This window comes from Parasteatoda tepidariorum, chromosome 7 (genome assembly GCF_043381705.1).
Source record: "Parasteatoda tepidariorum isolate YZ-2023 chromosome 7, CAS_Ptep_4.0, whole genome shotgun sequence".
NCBI lineage: Eukaryota > Metazoa > Arthropoda > Arachnida > Araneae > Theridiidae > Parasteatoda > Parasteatoda tepidariorum.
In genome coordinates, this window is record NC_092210.1 from 57,501,533 (window position 1) to 57,528,399 (window position 26,867).

The 26,867-nt window shown below is 28.4% G+C and overlaps 1 protein-coding gene across 1 annotated transcript in view; it reads left to right on the top strand.

Annotated features, from left to right (window-relative positions):
- The window catches only part of LOC107450648 (kinesin-like protein KIF19), a gene marked incomplete in the record, with an annotated part of 76,142 nt that overhangs the window by 17,515 nt on the left and 31,760 nt on the right, over positions 1-26,867 (top strand). Inside the window, 3 exon segments of the mRNA XM_043039640.2 lie at positions 14,721-14,834; positions 23,852-23,939; positions 26,077-26,207. Coding sequence (XP_042895574.2) covers positions 14,721-14,834; positions 23,852-23,939; positions 26,077-26,207 — 333 coding nt within the window.

Sequence of the window (26,867 nt, forward strand, 5' to 3'; positions counted from 1 at the left end):
AAAAAACAGTGAATTAATATAATAAAGTGAGTCTACAGTATAGTCCATAGAATCTAATTTGTGTCTAGGCTCCCAATATTTCTTCCAAAGAAATCCAACATTGAGTGATGGGCATCTATTTTCTCATTTATGTTACAAAATTTAAAAAATTGCACTTGGAACAATGTTTATTCGAAGCAGATTTTTAAATAGACAGTCATGGCCAGTAGTGAGACGTCTTTCTTGATCATGATGGGTTGTCGCAAACCTCACCAATCCGCGTTTCATTATTATTATTATTATTATTTACAATATCTCTCAAAAAAGATTTTCAGGACGAAATTTTTACTAGTCTTATAGCCGTATTTTGAGTTCAAATTAATAAATTTCAAGGCCCCAACAAGATCGATTTCAGTGCAAAGATCGACATAATTCTATTGCAAAAAAAGTTAATTTAATGTCAATGCACTACTGAAGACTTTTAAAGTATTGACTCCATGGATTAGTATACTTGATTTAATCATCTTCGCACCAGGCTATTTTGACTAAATATTCCACAAGCTCTCCAATGGTTTTAAGACCTCCCGTGCCAGCAATTCTTTTTAATGGTAATCTAAAAAAAAGAATGAATGAAATGAAATAAACTTTAACAAATTAAAGAGGAAAAGAGATTTATAGTAGAATATAAAATTAATTATTTCACAGGTGTTTTTTATAAAATAATTCTTATAACAAAGTAGCGGTCACTAAAGCCGCCATGTCATAACTTTTGGACAGTAAAATTTTCAGAAAATAAGCGAACACAAAATTCAAAATTTAATTTAAAAAATTAGTCCCTGAAAAATAAAAGTTCTATAGTTTCTACCACTTAATATAAAATTTCATATTTTTTAGCTATAAAATAAACTTTTTAAAGCTTAATGTGATTTTTTTTCTTTTAAAGCTTAATATGATTATATGTGATTTTTTTTCGTCCTTTTATAAGTTTTTAAATAACCTAATTTAGTTTAACCTATTACCGATTTTGAAACAATATTTAAAAAAAAAATAAATACATTAAAAGTTTATTATATTAGCAAAATACATTGCAAACCATTAATCAAATATATCAATTTATCGAAATTAATTTTTTTTCGTAAAAATTCTACTCCCTTATTTAAAACATCTATATATATATTTCTCTTACACGGCGACAAAAAAAGCCTCATTACAACTCCCCGAATGGCAACGCTAGAAAATCGACCAATGATTGCCGCTAAAAATGTCACATGCCAAATCTAGCTGAAATGGCTCAACATATAGCGCTTTTAAAAATGGAAACTGAAATAACCAGAGAGAGCATAAGCTATAGGCAGAAGTGAGTAGTCTTTGTCGATAGATCTCTATTTTAGTATTTTGTCGAAAGCGCTTTTTTTCACTAATTTATATATTACGAATTTATTTGACGATTTCTGATTTATATCACGAATTTATTTGTTTTACTAGAAATTATTTGTTTATGCAGGTTTTTCCATTGCAATTCACTTATTTCAATTTTTAATAGACTTAATTATAGACTATATTAATAGACTATATTAATAGACTATATTATTTTATATTAGTATTTTATTAAAATGATTTAGTACAAGTCCAATTCAAGTCTTTTTTTTTATCTTCTTCAGTAAAAAATGACTTTATTTCATCTAAACTTTATGCGAGAAAATATAGGTCCTCAAGAAACGTGTAGAGGATTTATATTTCACTAAGCCGTAATCTAGAAGTCATCGATTTCTTAGTTTTTTTTCATCAGTACTCATCATTTCAAATGATCGACCTATGTAAAAATTGCACGAGTAAGTATTTCCACGAAAATCATTGTCGTCTCTGAAAATTAGGTCAATATCAGCCGTTGGCATTGAATTCCCAGTACTTGATAAAATACACGACGATACATTTCGGAGGTCGTTTCTGATGAAAATAGATTTCAACTGAATGAATAGGCGTCATATTGTTTTTGTTAACCTTAACTACCTATTTACCAAAAAGAATATCTTTGCGAAAGTTTTTATTTTAAAAATGAACAAAAAAAGAATTAAATGAAAACCAGCTCATAATTGCATAGCAAAACAATACTTGAGCGTTGTGCCTATTTTCAAGTTTTTATATAAAGAATTATGATCTAGTTTTCGAAACGATCGTGAGGTAAAATCTCTGATACAGTTCTAATTTCTGATAACTGATCTTTCATAATTTTCATGTCAGATACAGTTTGTAGTTCCATTTGATTTTCACCAATACTTCCCATTAGAAGTGTAAATTAAATCATTGAAAGAAGGTGCAATTTGTTAAGTACAAAAAAAAATTCTCGGCATATTTTAAGGGGTTTGGATTGTTTTTAAAATTTCAAAAACTACTTTTTTTGATTTTTTTTTGTAATTGTACAGCTTGTAAGGAATATTCAATCTAAGTGTTGAGGTACTCTGGGTTAAACTTAAAGAGAGAAAGCATTTGTAAACTCCTTTTATTGCACTATAAATGTCAGGGAGCAAAAACAGAAAAATGGAATTTTCCCAAAACTGGACACGATTTCTCCAAAACTAATACTTCTATTTAATTGAAAATTTTTACACTTCTTCTCAATAGAATTGATTAGAGATTAAATGAATAATTTTTCTTTTGATCTCCATTTATTTCACAATGCAGTACTTGATCAAGATTTAATTGAAAATCATACATTTATGTCTATAGCTCTGCAAAAATTCGAAATAGTTTTATTTTACAATCTTTTCAATCACGAATTCATCGAATTTAATTCGCAATAAGTGTTTAAAGCACTGAACTCTCATTCTGAAGTTCGAGATTCTGTTTGAAGTTCGCCGAGCTTCAGATTGATGAGTGCTAGCTTGCCCAGGAACTAAAGATAGTTTTGTCATTATCATGGTATTGGTAGTGAGCTTATGAAACTTCAACCTTTGTGACCAATCTCACTCATAACAGACTGTAACGAAAATATTTTACATTTACCTACTAACAGAAAAATATTTAATTACTAATTTCATGTTAAGAAATTATGAATGACTAAGTAGTCATTATAGAAAAAATTTTAACGCGAAGTCGAGGTTACTTTTTTCTAAAGGGGTCATCAAAAACCAGCTTTCAGTGCTGAATTTTCAAAGTGTTTCAATTACGATTTCTTAAAATATTATTCCAATATTGCTTCTCCATACACTGCCATGCTATAGAAAAAATCAATGTAAAGGACACAAATTGATACAAATTGATTGGAACAAAATTGAGATTTTTATGTTTTTTTAAGATAAGCTACATATTTCAAAAAAAAAAAATCAGAAATAAATTTTGCTTCATCAGTTCTCCGAAATTCCATTTTAGGTTCGTAGAATTCTCAAGAGAAAGAAAATATTTGCCATGCCACTTTTCTCGAAATCATTATTCCATATTTATATATTCCAAACTGCTTTCTGTACTCATTTGAGTCACTTCATTCGAAGTCGATAGCGTAAATTATAACTTTTTTGTTTCCATTTGAAATTTACCTACTAATTCAAGGCTCTGACGAAAATTCATAAAACTGCTGCTGAAAGTAATAATTAAAAAGAGAAGTTTTTTTATTCAAATTTACTTATTTAAATACTTATACATGAATGTAACATTGAAGATTTCTCCAAGGAATATCCCTTGAACGTTAACTATTTTCCATCACGAAATGCACCGATTAGTCTTAAATGTCATGATATACCCAAAGTATATTCGAATTCGTTTCTATGAATTACTAAAATTTGGCATTTAAGGAAAAAAATTAAAACACATTCATGCAAGCACTAAAAATAAGTAACCATTTGTATGAGAAGGAAAGACTGGGGTTAATAAAAATTACAATAAATCTATAGTTTTGATAAAATGATTGATTTATTCTTTAAATTGATAAGTTTTGTTCAGAAAAAAGGTCGAGAATTTTTCTATTAAATTTGGGATACTACTTAAAAAATTAGTGTCCAAAAGGTTTGCCCTTAAAAATTTTCAGCAAAGTTCAACTTCGCATTTTCTAATAAATTACTAGTTCAATAGAAGCAGTGTTTAATTAAATTATTAAACACTTAAATAATTTTTTTTACCATACCGTATTCTGATAAACATACATCATAATCAGTGTTAATACGATCGTTATCGTTAGAGTTGATGTTATCGTTAGAGTTCAAAAAAAAAAAAAAAATATGCATTGGTCGACTCTGTGAAACTAGTTGAAAATTTAATAATATTATATAGTTCAGTTGGAGCTATTGATTTATTAGTAATAATATTTTTACTCTTAAAAATAACAAAAGCTTAGAACATCTTGAAAATTGGTTTAAGCACTAGGCATAATAGAATATTTTTTAAAGAAAAATTGAGAGTAAACATTTACAATCAATTGAGAATGTAAAAATACATATTTTTTATTATGAAGAGGGAAAATGCAATTGAAAAAAGTAGGAACATCTTTGCTTAAAAATAAAAAAGTAAGAAGTATTTATGAACTGTTCTTTACAGATATTAGCTTTTGCTGATAACGCAATTTTAGAATGAAAAAAAAAAAGAAGAATAAAATGAAAGAAAAAAACTATTTGAAAAATATAATGAGCTTGAAGAACGGGGAAGGAAATTATGCTTGTAATTAACAAAAATAAAGCCGAATGCCAGACAGAAAAAGAGAAACTTTGTCGATATTAAAAATCAACATTGAAGTAGAATTTGAAGGAGTTTCAGAATTTAAATACATAGAATCCATAAGGATGGAAGCTTGGTCCATCAAGACTGAAATTTATGTTAGACTTACTTCAGGAAATTGATGCTTTTTTTTCCGGCTGCAGAAGACATTGAGATCATTGGTCACGTACATATTAAAACTATAAAAATTAAAACAGAAATCAACGGAGAGAAATTTGAACTATTACAATATGAAGAAAAATTACTTTTAACATGCGAAAGAATGAGTCAGAAAAATTATCAGACCCGTAAAGGATGGTAATTGTTGGAAAATTCGAGCAAATTCAAAAATAGAACAGTTACTCATATCAAGATGTTGCAAGCATCATAAAAATCTAAACGGCTACTGTGGTTGCTCCACTTGATACGAATGTACGAACACAGAGGTACGAAAAAAATATCTCTTGGTTATCCCAGTAACAAGGATGAGAAGTATTAGAAGAAACAAATGGCAGGATGAAGCTTGTGTAGATCTTAAACTGATGCAAGTCACAAATTGTTAAAGGAGAGCTAATAATCGGAAAGATTAGAGGTTTGTTATGAGGGAGGCCAAGATCTTTTGTGAGTTTCATAGAGTAAGTAAGTTTATAAAAAGCACTTTGAGTAAGGAATTTATGATTTGGCCAGTAATAATTGGCTCATTAATTTTGCAACAGCCATGTAAGCGTTCTCCAATTTTACTTAAAAGTTTATCAGTTGTTGGAAGACTATCTATTTGTGGAATTGTTTTCCGCTGGAATACTTAACGTTGCGAAAAAGATTTGTTGGATTATATTGAGAAGAGGATTAAATGAAATATTAAATAAATTTTTAAATTAAAAGCCTATTTCGACATGACGATGACAAATGGAAGCATTTGTGAACTGATGCAGGTGGAAATTATATATCTAAATTGGGAAACAAATTTAAAGTGAAATTATACTTAATACTAACTGAAAAACTATTCTTCGTTAGGGTATAAAAAATTTAAATATAATTGTTTTACTATTACCCTCATCGATGAAACTTTCAAGGCAAAGGAGGCTGCAATTGCATCTTGAAAGAAATATGATCTAAGAATGGTTGAATATATTTCCTATTTATATTAAATCATGTAATTATTAAATCATGTAATTATTATTTCCTCCATCGCTCTATGATTAAATTAGAGCCGAAGAATCACTCAATATTTCTATATAAATTTAAAGTTAATATTTGTAACACATTTTACGTAGGCCGTTTGGTGACGCTGTTTGCAGTAACTCAGTAGAAATAAAATCTTGTAAATTTTCATTACGTAGTTCAATTTCAGTTGGACCTCCTGTGTTATTATAGACTCTTGGATTGTATTTAAACTGGAGATGATTAAGTTTTGTTTTATTTATTTTCAAGATTAGCTCACCAACTTATGTGATTGCACCTTGTTTTTCATCATTATTTTGATTAAAAGTCGATATGCTCCACAAAAATAAAAAAATAAAAACATTTTGTTAATGAAGTATACAATTCTTATAATTTTAGGTAAGAACATTTTGTTAATACGTTAGTTGTAAAGCAATTAACAATTACTTGCATTAGAAAACAAATCAAATGTACTTGAAATAAATCTATTACAAGTTTAATAGTTAATTCTCTAACAAATTATCGAATGTTACATTTTTTATTACATCATTTTTTATTATATTTTTTATACCTTCGTAACTTCAAACTTCTAGATCTCAAAGATTTTGAGCAGTAAAACAAAATGTAACGTATAGGCACTTAATCAGTGGTACTTAAATCAGTGGCGTTGGTATAGTAGCTCTTAAGTTAGCCACTAGTTTCTAGGCAGTCCGTAAGTAGGCAGTAAGTAAATAACATTTGTTATAACAGTTAGTAAATGATTGAAATTTTGTATTGTCATTCAGCACAAGAGGATTATTTAAAATTTAAGCTAGTAGAAAAATGCTCAAAATTTCATTTCAATAGAATGTCTTTATAAACAAAAAGACTCAAAAACAAGCTAAATAAATCGTTGTTAAAATTAGTGGTGTAAATCATTATGTATTTATAAAACTCATAATAGTAATAGCAAAATGAAGTACTCGTCATGCTTATTAAGTTGTGATCTGATTGAGTTATGATTTAATTTATGATAAAACCAAGTTGACTCAGAGTAGCTTAAAGCAATGGGATACCTGCAGGTGGCGCAGTATGGATATCTCAATCCCTATTGGTTGTTGAAACGTGGCATTTGTTTACGTTAGCAACTGTTCTTTCCATTCTATTTCGAGTAAGCCAAGCCCGTAAAGTATTAATTCTCTTAAGTAACACAATTCTGTCACAAAGATTTCTATTCGTTCCCCATATATTTCTTATTTAACACAAAGACAGACACGAAGCCGTGTAGAACATTACTAATTATGCAACGAAGTTGTCAGGTACACGAAACAAAAATATATCACGATCACAATAAAATACAAAAAAAATAATAAATTTAAGCTAAGTCAAAGAACATAGGCGGGAAGGAATTATATTTCAACAAATTCGAGGGGGGATACGGCGCTGTGTTTAATTAATTTCACGTTAATTATTAACATTCTGACTTAGAGGAGAAACTTAGTTCAACTTTATACGCCATTTTGCTTATAACTCTCAGCTGGCGCTGCCATCATAGGTCACATGTGTGGGTATGTAAGATCTTATCTTTCTTCTTGAAATGCAAGTACCCAATTGTATCCAAAATTTAATACAAATTCTCCTCGAGAGTTCATTGACCTTTTATAATGACCGCATATACTTCACCACCGTATGTTCATTTTCTCAATAAAGTACAAGGCACGTTGTTTTTGAAAGTATATACAATGTGTGCCAGGGCGTAAACTTCCGATGAATGTTAAAGTTGTGTTTTCTAATTTTCTTCCACCCTCTAAGGGGACGAAGAAAGAATCCCTCACGCAATTGGCGTTCTCCTCACGAACAACTACTCTCTACAAAAGTTAGTGAGTTAGATATTGATTTTCGTTTATGATTAAATCATATGCAAACAAGACACTTTAAATTTACTTTAACGATACTGTACTTTTTTTTCCATTTTGATAAATTATACTGCTACCACATGATTTAATATTTTTGGATCTATTAAATTTTTTACCTCATTATAACTGTTGAACTCATTGAACTGTTTTTATTAAAATCGGCTGAAATTATTTGATTTTTATTTACATGTCAACTACTAAATTTATGAACATGTTAAGTTTTCGTATTCTGTTTTGCACAAGTTTTGTAGACTTAACTACTTTGAATAATGACTTGGTACATTTTTTACTATAACTGTTGATTTCTGTTATTATATAAATCAGTAGGAATATAGTAAAATTAATTAGTAGGAATATAACTATTTTTCAAAAGAATTTCAGCGAACTTGAAAATAAAATCTGAAAACTCTGAGGTACTAATTAAATGTGTCAAAAAACGAACCTTTTTCGTTTTTTTAAAATTTTTTATAAGAAAACTTTCATTAGCCGAAGTATGTTCCAAACAAATATATTTTTATGTTCATAACTCTGAAAAAAGAAATTCCAAAATTTAGAGATACTAATTAAATGCGTCAAAAAATGTTCCAAACAAATATATTTTTATGTTTTATTTAAAAGATGAAGTTAAAAGTTAAATTTTTACACAATTAAAAAAAAATGATGCAAATATTTTTCGTCTGAGGAAGATTAATACCTGTATTAAATTAATATTATTAAGGACAAAGTGTGCAAAACAACAACTGAAAATTTTATGTGTATATTTTTAAAATATTATATACTAGCTGAATGTCTTTTCTCCGTATTGGGTGGAAATCGTCATCAATCAATAAATCAGCAACAAACAACAATACGACTGGAAGACTGCTCGCAACAGGAAGACAAATACCGTCACAATTAATAAAGCTCAAATACTTGTAATTCTTTTTATTTATTATTATTTGTCGCCCTTCCCGGTGGCTTTCGTTATTAGATTTCGCAAAACACGTTTTAGTAGTTCCATCAAAATGAAGAGTAATTCTATTCAGCATCATATGGTATAATGGTGTTGCTCGTGACCAACTGATGACATTTGAAATGTACCACAATGAAGTAACTTTCTTTCGTACATGTATCTTCGGGGGGCCCTTAAAATCTATTTCCACAGTATTTTTTTTATAAAAATGATGCAGTTTTAATAGTCTCCAAATTTACTCATGAAATGCTTTGTACCTGCATTATTATATTTGGTATCGATTAAAACGATACTGATAACCATAATACCAACAGTGCACATTAAGTGCGCAATTAAACATCATTGGTGTCAATAATACGGCAGTTTCTTACGTTTCTTCCAAATGAAACTTTACTATTTTTTCGTCAAAATTTTTCCAGTGCGTAACTTATATTATTATTTCAATTTATAACTATTACCAAAACTAAGCATTGTCGTCAATAAAAGCATGGCGACTTGTTACGCTTCTTTTAAACGAATTTGTACCATTACTCCATTAATATTTCTTTACAGTACAAAGCTTTTTTTAAAATTTGTAATTAGTTTCCATTGAGCCTTGGTGGTTCAGGCGACAGAGCATTTGCCACCTCATGAGGTGATCTGGGTTCGAATCCAAGTGATGGCTGGTCTTTCACTCCCGGCTCGCACTGACCACAGCGCTGTCGTAAATTATTCTTAATATTAGACGAATCATGGGTTAACCATTTTTTCCAGTGTAACAGTTTTCTCCTCAGTGTAACGCAAATACGGGTTAGCTCCTTAAAAAAGTCCTCCAAGAAGGGAAATTACTCCCAATACTGATCCAGAAGTTCCCTTGTCTTATGGATTGAGCTCAAAATTACAAGGCTACGGAGTTGAACATTGGTTGTCGTAAACTCAAAATTTGGGTCAGCAGTTTATCAACAGTCTTAAAATGCAAAATAACATTAGTTTCTGTTACCAAAATTTTTCTTACCAAAATCATTGGTGCCATAAATGATATGGCGATATTTCACTTATCTTCTAAACAGATTAGTAACATTTCTACATTAATTTTGTTTCTTATTAAACCGCTGAGTTTTTATTTCATTATTTTTTTTTTACTTTTCTATTAACAAAATTAATTAAGGATCATAGGCATCAATAACATTTTGGCAGTTTTTTACAATGATCTTTTACAATGTATTAAAAAATGTGTTTTTCATGGAGAATGGTCAAATTTGAGCTCTTTAAAGTTATTTTTATTTTCAGCTTGTTTCAAAACATCACTGGAGCTCCGAGTAAAATAATTTTTCTCACAATTGCGAAATTTGTTTACGCAAAGTTAATTCAAAAATTTTTTTATTATGTAAATTTAATATTTTAATGATATTCAGTTTCTTAATACTATACAGTTTTTTTTAATGATATTTAGTTTTTTAGTGTTTATAAATTATTTTTAACTCAATTAGTTACTTATAACTCAAGAAGAAGTGCCTGACTATGCCTATCTATGTGATTTAAATCAGATTAATCAGATACCTGTCAGCGACGTCACTAGTGGGTCGCACCTAATTGGTTTTGAATCGAACAAATGCCATTGTTTACCTACGGCCTTGCAGACATCCAATTGCATCTTCTTAAGCCTGGCATATCCAAATACTGCCGGTGAACCAAAAAACAGCAAACACCACCAATTGTTCCAAAAAATATGTTTATTCAGAGATAGAAATTTCTTATGCCCGATTTCGTAACTTAAAATATCATCTACTTTAACTAATTACCATATTTAAAGTTTACCCCAGAGTGATCAAAATCGCATGTTCGTACTCAAAAATAGGAAAATCCAAAGTTAATCAGGCGTACCTTTTTTTCACCTTAGGCGTACTGCACAGTTATGTTTAACCAAGAACTCATTTCTAGATAAAAAAGAAAATATTCGGGAAAGAAATAAAAAGATTGCCATCTATTAAACCATTTGCTCAAAAATTATATTTTTCTCACTTTTCTCATTTAAAAATATTTTTTTATTAAAATTACAACTACTTCTGTATGCTTTTTAACACAAAAAAAAAATCTATAGGCATCTTATCTTATTAAAAAAATAACATTTTAATAGTATTAGGTGTACCAACTAATCTCAGTATTACTCTGTATTCATACATCTCATTATTTTAATCACATTATATTATCAAACTTTTATTGTGTAACAACATATAGCCAAAACACCATTTTGATACATCTTACTTATTTAAAAGCAATGTTTTAAAATGAAAAAAAAATGTTTAAAGTCAATAAATGATAAAGTTATAAAGCCTTAATAATCATCAAACACATTGCACCAAGACTGATAAAACCAAAGGAATAAGTTCACTTACACCTGGGAAAATCATACTATTTAATTTTAGTAGTGCAATAAAAGTAAGGAAATCCATTTATTCTAACTTAAAAAACGCGGTCACTGGAGCTTTATACAAATGTGCTTTTGCTTTTTTTAAGAATATTCCTGATGTATTACATTAATCCTTATTTATTAACATTATTTACAAATTGAAAGAATCTTGATTTTTTTTTCTGTGGGAGAAAGTCAACTGCTTTAATTTCCGTGAGCACGCGAATCATTTTGGGTGGCTGACTTTTTCTGCAGATGTTCCCAACATCGCGTGAGAGCTTTAGCAAAAATATATCACGATACAGGGACTTTCACTTATTGTCTCTTCTTCCAAAAGAGACATTATTTTCTCAGTTGTTGCTGGCAATAGTTATAATTAAACAATCGATAACTTACAAATGTCTAGACTTAAAGATAGGATTCTATTAATTTTTGCTTTTGATTCTGTCATTGAATTACGAATGGAAAGTAGTTGAATCAATGCTCTTTACTGTCATTCGTCAATATTACGCCTTGCTACTAATTTACTGATTCGTGTTATTAATAAATTTTTTCCCTAACATTTTGCTTTTCCTACCTTGAATATTTTTTTACATTAACATTTCGTATATTAATATTTTATATGTTTGTACTTCTCCTAAATAATATTTTTCTACATAAATATTTTTCATTTTAATATTTTATATAAATGAACTTTATATTGAAGATAGTGCAGAAAATTTAGAATATTTGAAAATCTGAGTTAAGTTTGAGAAGGCTTATTCTATGATATGCCTTACAAGTGCACGAATGCTATCGACTGTCTATAAAGTTGTAATCAGCAAACAATTGAATAAAGAATCATTATAGCATATAATATATTTTTTTAATTGTTGGCAATGGTTGGCATTAGATTTTATAGTTGTGTTCCTATATTTAAATTATGAATGGAAAGTAGTTAAATTAATTTTCTTTACTGTCTCTCAAAATTATTAGAATATTTATATACTTTGCCACCATACTGCTTATATATTAATAACAAGTTTTCAATCTTTTGTTTTTATTTTTAGATCAATATTTTATGTAAATTGACTTAAATTTGAAGAATTTACTGAAAAACAGTGATTTTTCTTTTTGTAAAAAGATATTAGCAATACGTCCTCTTAAAACTATCCTTTCTGTATCCTTAAGAATACGAAAACAAAATATTTGAATAAATATGAAACATTTATTATGAAAAGTCTAAAAAACAATGCAAGCTCTAAAAAATAAGGAAAATCAGTATCTCTTCTATAATTTATAGGGATTAGACAGATATGTGTGCAAAATTATTACATGTAAACTTGCTATAAGAAATCGTTACTGTACACTCCTCTATCCTTTTTCTCAGTACTCTATTTTTAGAAACATATATGAGAAAAGCGTCGCATAATTTTGACCACGGTCAATCACGTAATTAATATTTGAGCTGTTTTTCGCTTTCGTAAATTCCACATCATATTAACAAAGACGATTTAAAGCAAAGATGCACTTGAATTTGCATTTTGCTGCCAATAGCCGCCAGTTCTTTTATCGGACTCCATGTTTGAATCCACGAACACTAACCTTCAACTAAGGACGTGTGCTGTTCCCAGTAAAAATTAAGCAGTATTTTAATATCATGATCCTCATTTTATTTATGTTTAATGATCAATTTATTTATTTTTAACTAGTTCTTATAATTTACCAGGATTAAATGTTAATATTTTATAAGTATAGTCAGTCTCTCACGAGATGAATGGCTGTCTGCTCTGTTTTCATTCATGGATTGACAAACTATAATAAAAAAGATAAATCTATCACAGGGTCTATTTTTATAACTTTATCAGTCGCATCAATTAATTTACCTCACGTAGAAGGAAATACAAAGTGCTAAACAATAAATCAATTTCAAGCCATCTATCTGAATGAGAGGATATTTCATTTATTTATTTTCTTAACATATTTTTTCCTTTGTTTTTTGTCTTACATGTAACTTATGTAAAAACCTATCACTTTTTGAGCAACTGTACAGTAAGATTATTGATTTAAAATTCAAGATATTTATAATTTAAATGTAATGCGTTTATTTCAAATCACCAAAAAATACATTTATACACGCACCTAAAAAAGGAAATTTTAACTGTCAATGGATGATGCATTGAATTAAAATTGATACTATTATAAATGAGTTGAGGTTCATTTATTGAGATGCATCTAAATAAAATTGATTTTTTATAAGTAGAAAATAGTGCTTTTTTCTCCACAAAATTTAATTGTTTGATTTGCTTAAACTATACACCGAAAAAACGATATGAATAATTTCAATCATTTTTTTTAAATCCTTTGTGATTAGTTATAAAAATAAAAATTTTTTGAAAAATAAAAACTAAATATGTTTTTAAAATATATTGAATAAAACTCATTTCGTTTGGATATTGTAGTGTTTGATTAGCTAATTTAATGTTTTTCTTTTCGTATAACTGTAGCTGATTCCTAAAGCAGTCTTAAATATTATCCAAATAATATTAATAACACACTTTTTTACACAGGTGAAACTAGAATAAATAAATTAGAATTAGAGTAATATAGTAACAATGGAAATTAGAATTAGAATTAGTTAAATTATTCACTACTCTGAAACAGCGGATTGAACAGTAAACTTTGATATGACGATATTGGATACTTTCATCCAATTCTGATTCAAGAAATCGACCAGTTCAATTTCCGGTTATCAACTGACAATGCAGTGTAAAAAATTTCCGATACTATGTTTGACTCGCAAAGAATGTCTCCGAAAATCTCAACGAACTTCATTTAATTCCATGTTTCCGAAATTGAGTTAATATGGAAATATGATAGTTGTTGTTGCTGATCTCGGAATCGTCTAGCAGCGCTAGACAACTCCCATGAATCCGAACACCTCCAAAAAGTTCATAACAAGACTGAAGTCTCGCAGGACCTCATCTTTACCGAACCCCAAACAAGTCATAATATGCGTAGGGGAGGCCATGTCTGTTGAGCACCAATGACATTCAGGATAAGTTTTTTGGCCCCGGTTGAAAGTAAGGGATCTAGTGTGGGCACTCAAGAAGCGTGAAAAGGCAGTTTGATGGGCTTTCGGTCTAAGATTGAAAGATTCTCCCGGTTTTTTTACAAAATACCAAGAGTGGTTGGGAGGAGTTCTTATGGTCTTGTTTAATTTAATTTTTGCCAGGGAAGAAATTTCACTAAAGGTAAGCTTCCCACAATGATCAGTGTCTTCTTCGGCAGCGGATTTGACCAGGAAGTCAGCCCTCTCATTCCCATCAACCCCAACATGTGAGGGAATCCACTGAAAGTGTATAGAATGGTCGTGCGATGCAGTATCAATGTCAGTAGTAGCCGGATTAATGTGAGGAGAATTTGAGCAGCTTCAATTGACCCGAAAGTCTAGGGCACCAGAAGGAGAAGACTGACTTAGCTCTGAGTACCTGCAGACTTTAGCTGAGCATGGAAATATGGTTAATATGGATAAACTAAAGTTAATATGGAAAAAATCTCAATATTAGAAAATCAAAATGTTTGTGAAATTTAACTGAGACTTTTTGTGCAGTAGGAGTGTGTTGTATTTACACATCTATAATTTTATTATGGTAAATCTTTCCTTTTGTATTTTTGACAGATGGTGCTGCTTCAGGATCCCACAGCCGGTGATCCTGTTGATATACTCCGTGCCAAAAGAGCCCAAGAAAAGAAATATGTTTTTGACTGGGCATTTGACGAAGATTCGACTCAAGTATGTCTAAGGAATTCTAATTTTTCTAATGAATGATTATCATACATTGATAATTAATTGTTTATTGCTTTGAAACAAACTCTAGGTACCAGTGCTTCTAGATTTTACTTTACACCATGGTTTTATCAATTCAGTTTGAATTAAATAATATATTTTAGTTTAAATGTAGCGTAAGATTTACAGGTTTTCTGTCTAAGGTTAATTACAATATTATGCTTAAAACTCATTAACAAGGCCTACTCCGTAAGAAACATACGGTGTCAAGCAGGCAGTTGAGTTATTTGCAGAAAACTGTAAAATTTAATCCGTAAATTCGTAGCCAAAGGTTTTTTTATCATGCAAAAACAAGTTTTTTCCTTAAAGATTTCGAAAAAAATCCGTGATTAGACTGCTTTTAACGTAACAAAACAGTTTTTAGAACAAAAATCAATCAGTTGTCTCAACAGACTTCTGCCACATGAAAACAGATTTTTTCTATGAAAGCAAATCAGTACTTGTACAAGTTGTAAATATTTTATGTCTGTAAAATTTGTATCGATCAGTCAGCGATGGGATTTGAACCTGGGTCACTTCATGGGAGGGGTGTATGGTCTGTCCGCTGAGCCACTGTGATTCAAGTGTTTTAATTTAAAGAAATTGTGATTGACGAAATTTCTTTTCAATTAAATATCAATTTGACAATAAAGTCGAATCGCAGTTTTATTTATACGATGTTTAAAACCATAAAGTAATTGCTATAAAGTAAGTACAAGAATAGAAAGAATCGTAAAATAATTAGAGAAAAGGCAAAGTTATAATACGGAAAACTCAACGGGAGCTCTAAATTGCAGGTCAAAAACTAGAATTTCAACTGACGGTTTTAATGTGTTTGTGATTAGGGTGAAAAACGGAGAAAAACAGTTTTATCAACAGAACTTTAAACCGTTAAATGTACAGAGAAATAGAGAAAAAACAACGGATATGTTTTAGAGGATACTTATTTTCAATTCAAAAGAAGTAGTAGTATGTTAATTGCTTGTTTGTTAATTGTCTTCTACCACCTGTGAGAAGTCTTTGTTATTCTTCCATCATCTCTACTCAAAATATGTATTCATTCCTTAATCTGTTAATTAAAGTCAGTGAGTAACTCAATATTTTTTTCACAATATCATCTGCTCAAATTATTTATTTAATATAGTCCTAGGCGAATATTTTTTTTTTTACTTCAGCTTCCAACTTTTCGATAATTATTTGCTCAATTTATATAAATCAGGTTAAGAATAAGTAAAAAATGTCATATAGGCATATGCATATTTAATTTTGGTATAAACAATACTTTTATCACTCTGAATGATTAAAAGAATTTATCAGTAGCATTAATGAATATTAATCTGAAGAGAAATAAAAAATGAAAATGAAAAATCAAAAGTTAATAAATAAGAAAGACAATTAGATCCATTTAAACGTAATAAATTTAAAAAAGGACTTCTTGATGAAAATGTGGTAAACATATATTATTTCTCCTAAGTTCCTTTGTAACTAGAACCTAACTGGAACTAAAATATACTTCCCTTGAAGTGGGGGTGGGGCAAGGACACTTCCACGAGTCGATGACCAAACGACATTGTTCTTGATTTCCTAAAATAGGGGTGGAGTCAAAATGTCACGGAAAGTAAAGAGAAAGTCTATTTTACAAGCTGCGCTGAATTTCTTGATACTTGTACAAAATACATTTTTTCCTCTTTTAATTTATACGTCGAGAAAGTTAAGGAATAAATTCCTTTTTAATTAAAAATGCATTTTTTCTCTGTTCCCCCAATATTTAATCAAATCTCGTATATTTTTGTAAATAGCTGCATGGAAAAATAATTTCTGGAAAAATTATCGTTCTTGTATGGTAAGGACATTTCGAGTGACCAAAACCATAATTCTGGTAATAAAATTAAAATATGAGATATTTTCATTTGGTAATTTTTCTGTTACTATGATAATGGCTTACCGGAAATTCTACTTTTCACAATTATAGTTTTTATTACTCCACATTTAGTAAAAATACACGACTAAAAAGTTAAATTAAAAGTTTATTATTTTCATAAATAATTTTTGCACATTTATTATCAAACAGCATTGTAATAAAACCATATTTTTTAATTTTACTGAAAGGCATAAGCAAAGCGCTTCGGAAAAATTTACCGTGCTTTTTGATGTTTTCATACAGTCGTTCTGGTAGTTTTGCCTATACTTTCTTCTCACTGTGGGAGTTAAGCAAGACCTTTAATTTACTATTTATTTTTCTTTATTTTAACCAAAATAATGCGAACTAATAATTTTGTTAAAAATTTGATAACAATAACTATATAATTATTATTTTTAAGAAAGAGCGGAAATTAAAATTTAATTTTTAGCAATTTCTTTTTTTATTTTATTTCTTTTGTTCGATTTTATTAAATTTTTTTTTTAAATAAAATTATCTTGGCTATGCATTCGTTTCTGAGCTAACAGTCAGTGGTTTCTTTTTTGTTTATATCATTTTTTAAATTCAGAAATGCATAAATCTAAAAACACGACTTGTTTCTTATTGCACAAAACTTTAAAAATTAGATAATTAGAATTATCTTTTAGCAGTTACTTCTGACAGTTAATTTTTAGCTGATAATTTTTAATCTTCAGCTGACTAAGTTTTGTAAAATTTACTGATTCTCGAACTTTTGTTTGATTTTTTTACAGCAATCTAGCTATCCCATAATTGTTTTTATCTAGTTCAATGATATATCTTATTGATATATAAGAATTTTCTAATAACTTTTATCAGAAATACTTAGCAGGTACATTCATAAATAAAAAGCATTAGAATAGATATTCAAAGTGGAAATTTTATTTAGTCTAAATCGCTATTTATTAAAAAATAAATAAAATAAATGTAGATTTTGTTGGTTGAAATATTGGTAAATAATTTCCAACCAAATACTAGCTTTAACAAGTAATGTTACAAAAATTATGTAAGTAATGTAACAAAAAGTTCACTTTTTGGTCATATTATTTAACACTTAATTTATATTAGGCAAATATATGCTTTGTTTATCGATAATGTCTAAACTTTATTTTAAATTTAAAAAAAATCTTCTTCCACCAGCATGACAGCCTAGTATAGGCCAGAGCCGTCCCAACTATTGGGCACCATCTGGCTCGATCAGACACTAGGTTTCTCCATTTATTTATTCCATGGTTTTAAGATCTTTTTCCACAAAATCAATCCATTTCGTGTTTGGTCTTCCCCTTTTCCGGTTGCCTGTAAACTTCCCAAAAGTCAGCTTCTTAACTGGGTCAACATCATCCTTTCTATAGATGTGACCCAGCCATCTTATTCCATAGAATTTAATAACTGAAATTATGTTTGGTTGCTTAAATTTTCTGTATAATTCATAATTGTACTGAATCCACCAAACACTTTTTATTTCACAGCTCCGAAGATGGCTCTGAGTATTTTTCCTTCAAATATTGGTAATTTATTTCCTCAGTTTTGTTTAAAGGCCATCATTCACTGCCACAAAGTAATGCGATCTAACTGGACTATTACATAAATTAATTTTAGTTTTAATGGAAATAAACTTCAATTTCAGTTGGTTTCTCATTCCAAGATAACATTAATTAGATATCGTTTTCCTGTTTTTAATTTCTATTTTGATATCATTATTAACTGTAACAATTGTCCCTAGGTATTTGAACTAACAGCAACCTTCAAATGTATAATCATTAGTTCACGAGAGGCAAAACCTCAAAATTTCGATTGCTGATTACCATAAATTTGATCTTATCCTGATGGTTAAACCAAATGTTTAAGCAGATGCCTCAGCTTGTTAAAAGCCTCTGAGACAGCCTGTTTCGTAAGTCCTAATAAATCAATATCATCTGCATAAGGCAATATTTGAACAGACTTTTGAATAATTGTTCACCTAGTATTTATATTAACATATCTAATTGCTTTTTCTAATGCAAAGTTGAATAACATGCAAGAGGAGGTGTCTGAATGTCTGAAACATTCTCTGCTTGTAAAATTGGTTTGATAGTTCAGACGTAAACTTTATTCAATTTTACAAGATTAATTAGTTTATATGAGATTCTAAACTAAATCATAGCATCGAAAAACCTTTCTCTAATGATGAAGTCGTAAGTCGTTAAAAAATTGTTAAAAAAATGGTAGATACCAATATTGCATTCTTTTTTTTCTTCAAGGATTTGTCTAAGATATTGAATCTGCTCAGTACTAGCTTTTCCCTTTATGAATCCATATTGGTACTATCCAATAATATTTAAAGTATAAGAAGCAAGTCGGTCATGCAATACTTTAGAGAAGATTTTAAATGCCACATTGAAAAGCGTAATGCCTCCATAATGAATGGCATTTCAGTTTGTCATCTTTTTTAAAAAGTAGAGCAAATGATACCTTCTTCCCATTCAATGAGAATTTAAATTAGCGCAAAAAATTACACAAAATTTTTTTTTTTTTTGTGATATATTAAAATTCAATCATGTATGTAACTAACTGCATTCAATTTATATAAATTAGATACGGTTTTCAATGTATTTTTACTCTGAATAGATTAAAACCAACCACGAAACGTCAAGACTAATTTTAGAGTCGATTTTATGAGCGTTTTATGTAAAAAAACACAATTTTGTACTGGTACATTTTTATGCGTCTTTTATTGCTATCTAAACAAGTGAGGTATTGTTTTTTATCTATCTTTTTACGCTGAATTGAATGCATCCAAACACGAGTCAATAAGACTAATACTGAAGACTTTGCAAGGATTTTTATGTATTATAAAATACTATTTTTTATTTGTACCTATTTCAGTATTTGACTAAGCTATTTAGATACTACAGCATGGTACAAATATCACTAATATTAATAAGATGTTAAATTAAACTATGTTTCCGGTAATTTCGAATCATTACTCTCGTGTAATCATGAACAAAAATAAGCTAAAGCTTTTAACAATTTGATTAATAATTCATGCACACACTCTCTCACAAAATTGGTTCAAATTTCGAACATATTATCAGTGAATTGAACCATAATATAAAGCAAATTAGCAGCAACATTATTAAAGTGTTAAATTAAACTTTGTTACAGTTCAAATCACACCATAACATCGTGTAACCGAAATTAATTTCTTCGATAATATGAACTAGATTATGGTTTGAAAAGCTCAAAATTTCTGATATGTAGTGAAATGACACTGTTTTTGGATTATAGGCATTATATAATACACTTTCTTTGAAATTTTAAAAAGAGATAATAGTGCGAAACAATTATGTAAAATGTTTTGTTTTGTCTGGAAATCGAGGCCAAAACAAATGTCAGAGCATAATAAAGTAGTAAATGTCTGAGAAATGTGAAAAAAAGGAAATTAAATATGTAATGAATCGTATACACGCAAGTAATCGCGTGTGAATAAAATACGATTTTTCAAAAACTGACCTTCCATAAATTCTAATTCGAGGTTAGTTATATTTTGACCGGGTTATCATAATTTACAGGGAACTATAAAACTAAATTTTTATCCTAGTTTTTTCGTTTTTCTTCTTGAAATATATCAAGGTTGTGTTAGTAGAACCATTGAACTTGAATGATAGTTTCCTTAATGTTCTGATAAGAGAGTTCTTTTAAAGGATATGCCCATATTTTTTTTTGTCGAGTTCTTTTTTCTCAGAAGGTTTACTTAATGAATTATTAAGAATGTTTACATGATATGTAAATACAACTTGCATTTTTCAAATATGCAAGCTTGAAATATAAAATTCCTTAATTTTTATAGATGTAAGAAAACAAAGACATTTTTAAGGCTAAAAATAATATATTTTTAAAAATATTTTATTCAAGAACTTTATTCTTTAAATAAAAACAGCCTATATTTCTTTGATGCGTGCCCCAGCATGTGATTAACTCAGGTAAACGTAATTACAACGAAACCAAATGATCTTTCCCTTTATTTTCTTTGTTTTCATTATTTTTTTTTAATGTTAGTATCCTAACTATAAGTACGAAATAATTTTTTCGTTTTGCGCCGTACAACCTCTTCTGCTTTTTATCTTGTTTTTAAACTTTTCGTTGCATAAAAAGACCCTTTAAGCAGGCATGATTAAAAAAAGGAGAAAAAAAAGCTTTTCCGTGCGTATAGCAGCTTTACAACCTCTAGCCACACTTATGATTGCACTTTCTTTTCTTTCATTTTTTTTATTATTGTTTAAACTCAAATTACAATGCTGTTTGATTTCATTGCAGTGAGTATGTACTAACGTTTAAGTTTAGCTTTAATGTTTCCACTTTGGACCCTTTTGCAATTAAAATCTAATCATCCAAGTTACCTCAAGTTGAATTTAAAGTATAAAAACTATTTCGCCAATTTAAGTTACATTGATTTCATTTTGGTTATTCTACAAAAATGCAACGTGAAATGTAATGTGAAATTGTTTTTCTTTCCTAATATTTAGTTATTTTTGGCCACCAATTATGTATTTAAAATCGTGGTAAGTAATTCATTTAACGATAAAGTACGAATTATTTTTCAGCGCTCATTAATTAATAGATATCTAAATGGTGCCCAAGTATGTACTTGTCTATAAACGTCTGAACCTGTTTATAATCAAGATTTAGATTAAAATAATACAACTCTTATTTTTAATAAGTCAAAGTTTTATTTCGTTTCATGAAAATTTAATCATTTAGAAAAAAATTAACAATCTTCACTGTAAAAAATGGATAGTCAAATATCGCGAAGCTTTCTTCTTTTATGACGAAACCGTTTCCTATTGTATGCTCCGAGCGAAGTTTTCGTCAAAGTGACGAAATTACTATCGTCACTTATTCAAGGAAACGAATTTCATCAGGATTAAAAAAAATATTTCGTCATTCTAATTTCGTACTAAAAAAAGTACCAAAAGTATCTAACTTTCCTAATTACTATTTTATCGTGGGCACCATATAGGTGGAGGCACCAAATGGATCACCTTAGCAACACAAGGACAGGTAGAACAGATAGATAAATTACACTCATGCCCCAAATGGGATTCAACCCTGGGATCACCCTGGTAAGAATCCAACTCCTTGACCACCTTACAACCCTTGACCTTCTTGATCACCCTACATACGTTATTTTATTTTCGATATTCTAGTCTTCGTTCTAGTTTCATAATTCCAATTTCGTAATTTTAGTTAACACTATCCCACAAAGCACTACGATGAGGTTTTTTAATTTCGTGACGAAATTATTCTCAAAAGTAACGAAATATAGCTCAAAAATTATTGAATCGTCAAAACCGAGAATTTTATTTCTGAGAGTACAAGGTCTGCAGCCGGATGCAAAAGCAATTGTTGCGCCGATAAATTTAATCTTCAACTAAAAATTGAACTAATACACGTAAGAGTAATCGGTACGTAATTATCACGATATTTAAGAAAATCAATACATTATGTTGTAAAAAAAGAGCTCCTACTCAAAAAAATTTACTAAAAAATCAATCACTTATTTACTCACTTTTAAACTGATGGGAAAACACATAAACTGAAATAAATATATGTTAAGTCACTCATTTAATATTTATTTTCATATATTAAAGTCGTGTCGTAAAAAATGCATGAGAATCGGATTCATTGAACTTCGTTATAACATAAAAAAGAAATCGTAACTAGTTGTGGATTGTCACAGTCAGTGAGTAAGCTGAAAAATCGATATAATTACAACTACTGATAGTTTCACCAGAAAGTGACACAAATATTTAGCGGGTTTCCATGACACAGGGCAATATTTTTCATCATTTATGGTTTTCTAAAAAAGTTTTATACTTAGCAACTTATCATTACGAGAATAAATAGATGTTTACAAGTTTATTGTAATTTTTTTCTTTTGAATATGTGGCATAGTTAAAAAAACAACGCAATCATATTTTACAATAAATATGCATTGCTTGAACAATTGAAAAAAAAATGTTTTGTCATTTTATGAAAAAAATCCATTTTTTTGTATTCTGTCCGTATACGGCCTGAATCATTAAGAATAAGTTTAAAATTTATTATTATTAGTTATAATTAGTTATAGTTTATAATTTATTTATTTTCATATTTTAATACTTATTACTATTATTATTATAGTTTATTTTCATACTTACTACTACTATTATTGCTTCTTCTTTCTTTTTTATTTATTTATTTTGTGAAGTTACTCCAATTCACTGAAGCACAAAGTACTGTTATTTTTTTACACATTCATAAATTAATGAACAGCTTATTATTTAAATTTAAAAAAAAATATTTAGCTTTTAATTTCTTTCCAGATTTCTTTAATTTCTTTCAAAATTTCTTTAATTCTATTCTTCAAATTAAGCCAATTTAATTTGAAGGCATATTTTAGAAAAAACTAAGAAGTTTGAAAATTCTTTCCATGTTATGTTTTCGAAAATCAAAAATATTTTAAAATCCTTTCGATTTATATTTCAGAAAACTAAAAAAAAAAAAAAAAAAAAAAAAAAAAAAAAAAAAAAAAAAAAAAAAAAAANAAAAAAAAAAAAAATTCCTTTCAAAAAATTACATAGATAATATAAAAAATGACACGTGTTGAATAAGTTAAAAAGCTATATTTCCAGCTAGAAGCATAAACAATAAAATTATAAAAATTATTGAGAAAGGCATTTATTACTTTTATTATTACTTCTTCGTTATTTTTTATTTATTGAACTAGTGAAATTAATACAATTCAATGAAACACGATGTACTGTTAATCTCTACACTTACATAAATCAATGGGCAGCTGTTATTTAAATGAAAAATTAATCAGTTATCTTTTAACTTTTTTTCAAGATTTCTTTAATTTAATTCCGCTTGAGGCGAAATTACAAACTGATTTAATTTGAGGAAATATTTTCGAAAACTAAGTAAAATGTGAAAATTCTTTCGTTTCAAAGAATTACGTAGATAATATGAAAATTGACACGTGTTGAGTGAAGCAGTTTTTTTTATAAAGGTGTATTCATTGCAGGAAGATGTTTATGAGAAAACAACGAAAACTCTTGTAGAAAATGTTGTGGATGGATTCAATGGAACAGTTTTTGCTTATGGAGCAACAGGTATGTTTTTAATAAAAGGCGGCTCTAAATACTAATTACTGACAGACATGGATATTATTTTCAAATTTTATAAAACAAGTAATATTTCCTAAAGATGCATGTGTTAGGGGAACCAGAAAACAATGACGTTTTGGCGCATTAAATATTCATTAGTCATAGAAACCAATTCATTTTTTTCAATTCATTTTCGATGCGGCATTGAAAGGTTGTTGCCAGCTAGGGTGAATACATTATTGATTGAAAATAAAATCTTGATAACAAATACCAAATGTACAGAAATGACATTACTTTTCGGTCTCCCTAATACTTATACACAATTCTTAAAAATCATGTTAGATATTTATTTTTAAATATCATGCTAAGGAATTTATAGTACTGTCGAGTGAGCTCAATTCAAAAACGAATCATATTAATAACTTTTGATCTAATGACCAGACTTTTAAATACTATGATATAAGATTAATGGTTTTAGGGACTGTTTAATTTGTGCAGGCGACGATATTTTAAGTTAGGATATCGGACTCAGAAAATATACTTTCTCTGAATAAACATACATTTTTTTCGCTGGATTTGGACTTTTGACTTTTTTTATACAGAGTAATAGCAATCTGGAAAATATGGTCCCGGAAGTCTGGTCAGGAGAGTGGTCGAAATTCGATTACCTTTATAAAGTTCACTCTTTGCACATTTCGTCATATCTCTGAAACTATTTAAGCAAATCAAAAACTTTCTACATGCAACTGTAGAATTCGCTTTTACAAAAAAATTCTGTGATAATAAAAGCTTTTTAAAATTTAATTAAATCTTTAAAATTTAATTTAATTTCAAAATCGAAAACTTTTTGATTAGTAAAGTATACGCATTTTCATCTTATTTTAAATTATGCATTTTTAAATGACAATTACATAATTAAAACTGAATCGGTCCAACTGTTCCATTAAAAATAAATTTTAAGAATATTGCTTTTAAGAAATTTCAAAACCTTTCAGCCGATTTCATTTTTTATTTTTGCATATAAAATTAAATAAGTTAAAATAAGGTAAATTGTTTTCTTTACAGCTCTAAGTGTTGTTGACCATTGCTAAATTAATAAGAAATAGTAAATATCTTATATTATATTTCGTATGAAGTTATCTTAAATTATTTTTAGATGAAAGAGTTTTACAATTGTATGAAAATGTTTCTGATTTCTTTAAACAGCTTCATTGATAAAGCGAAATACCCGAATAGGAAAATTAATATCTAAATTTTTGATGGCTCAAACTTAACTATCGTGACCATATTTTCAAGATTGCAGCTATTCCTATATTATGAGGGTCTATAATGTGTGTTTATTAAAAGATATGTTTATTCAGAGAAAATACGTTTTTGAGTCTGATTTAATAACACAAAATTTCGGCTGTATAAATTTATTAGCACATTTATAATCTATCTTCTTGAACCATTAGAATTTCATTCTAGTACGCAAAAATCTCAAGATCAAAGGTTATTAAGGTAGTCTGCATTTTATTTTATACAGTGTACAAAAGGACCTTTTATACCTTTTCAGAAAACATTCTGTTTGTATGTATTCAAAAATATTTGTATTCTAAAACTTCCATTTGTTATTGTTTCTTAGCCACAAAATAATACCTTAATGATTTATTCGTTATAAAATGTCTTAAGCTATTTTAATTTCATATTTTTGAACTAAATACATATTTTGGAAAATAATATTCTCTACCGTAAATTGGTAGATTTAAGGTAGAGAATATTCTTTTGGCTGCAATTCTTATTTATTTCTACATCGTATTTTCATAAAATATCTTAAAACGTTTTGAAACTGGAAATAATAATATTTTTTACTCCATGGAAATATATAATTTTGCAATAATATAAATTTAAAAGTTTGTTCAAACTAAGGTAGACAACGTTAAAGAGCACAAAAAACACACAGCACACCTTAAGGTAGACCTTTTTAGCACAAAGGTCGCCCACTTGTGTATTATTAAAAGTTTGTTGTCTAAATATTTGATTTGGGTAATTAAATTTTCCCTTTTTGCCCTCGCTAATTTTAAACATAAATACTATAAGTAATAAATTGGGAAATGAAGCAGCAAAACATCAAACTTATTAATGATTGAAATTTATACAATAGGATCCGGTAAGACCCATACAATGGTTGGAGTTGATGATGATCCTGGAATTATGGTACGAGCTTTGAAAGATTTGTTCAAAGAAGTTGATATGAAGAACAAAATATACAACGTTAGCATGTCTTATCTCGAAGTAAGAAAATTTTAAAACGTACAATTTATCTAGAAGAAAGAAAATTTAAAAGTATACAGTTTATCTAGAAGTAGTAAACGTTAAAAATTTACAATGTTAGCATGTCTTATCTAGAAGTAAGAAAAATTCAAAATATAAATAATTCTCATTTATTAGGAGTTTTTTTTAATAAAAAAACATAATGCAATTAAAACGACACTTTGCTTTTTTATTGCTCGCAGTATTGACTTCGGTTAAAATTTAAGTCTTAGAATTTCTTTTAAAAATTTAATTTTTTTGAGTTAATTTTTTGTCTGTTTCAGCAAATATTTGAGTATCATGAAATATTTACAGCACTGTACATTTTTTCTTTCTCTTTAAGCAGCTTAAAGTAATTGAAAATGCTTTTTTTTTAAACATTAAGGCTGAAAAGTATTTATTACATTTTTAGCTGTTTAATAAATTACTTATAAATTTAAAAAAAAATTTCAGAAATTACCAGTTGAATAATTCAAATACCATACATTTTGGAGTTTTTTTTTTTATCAGAAATGTCACTACAGCACGGTAATTTTACGAAAATTTTTTTTTCTCTAGGAAAGCACATTCAATTTCTGATTAAATCTTTTATGAATGTTTAATTCTTATATCTTTTGATAGAAATTATTATATATATATATA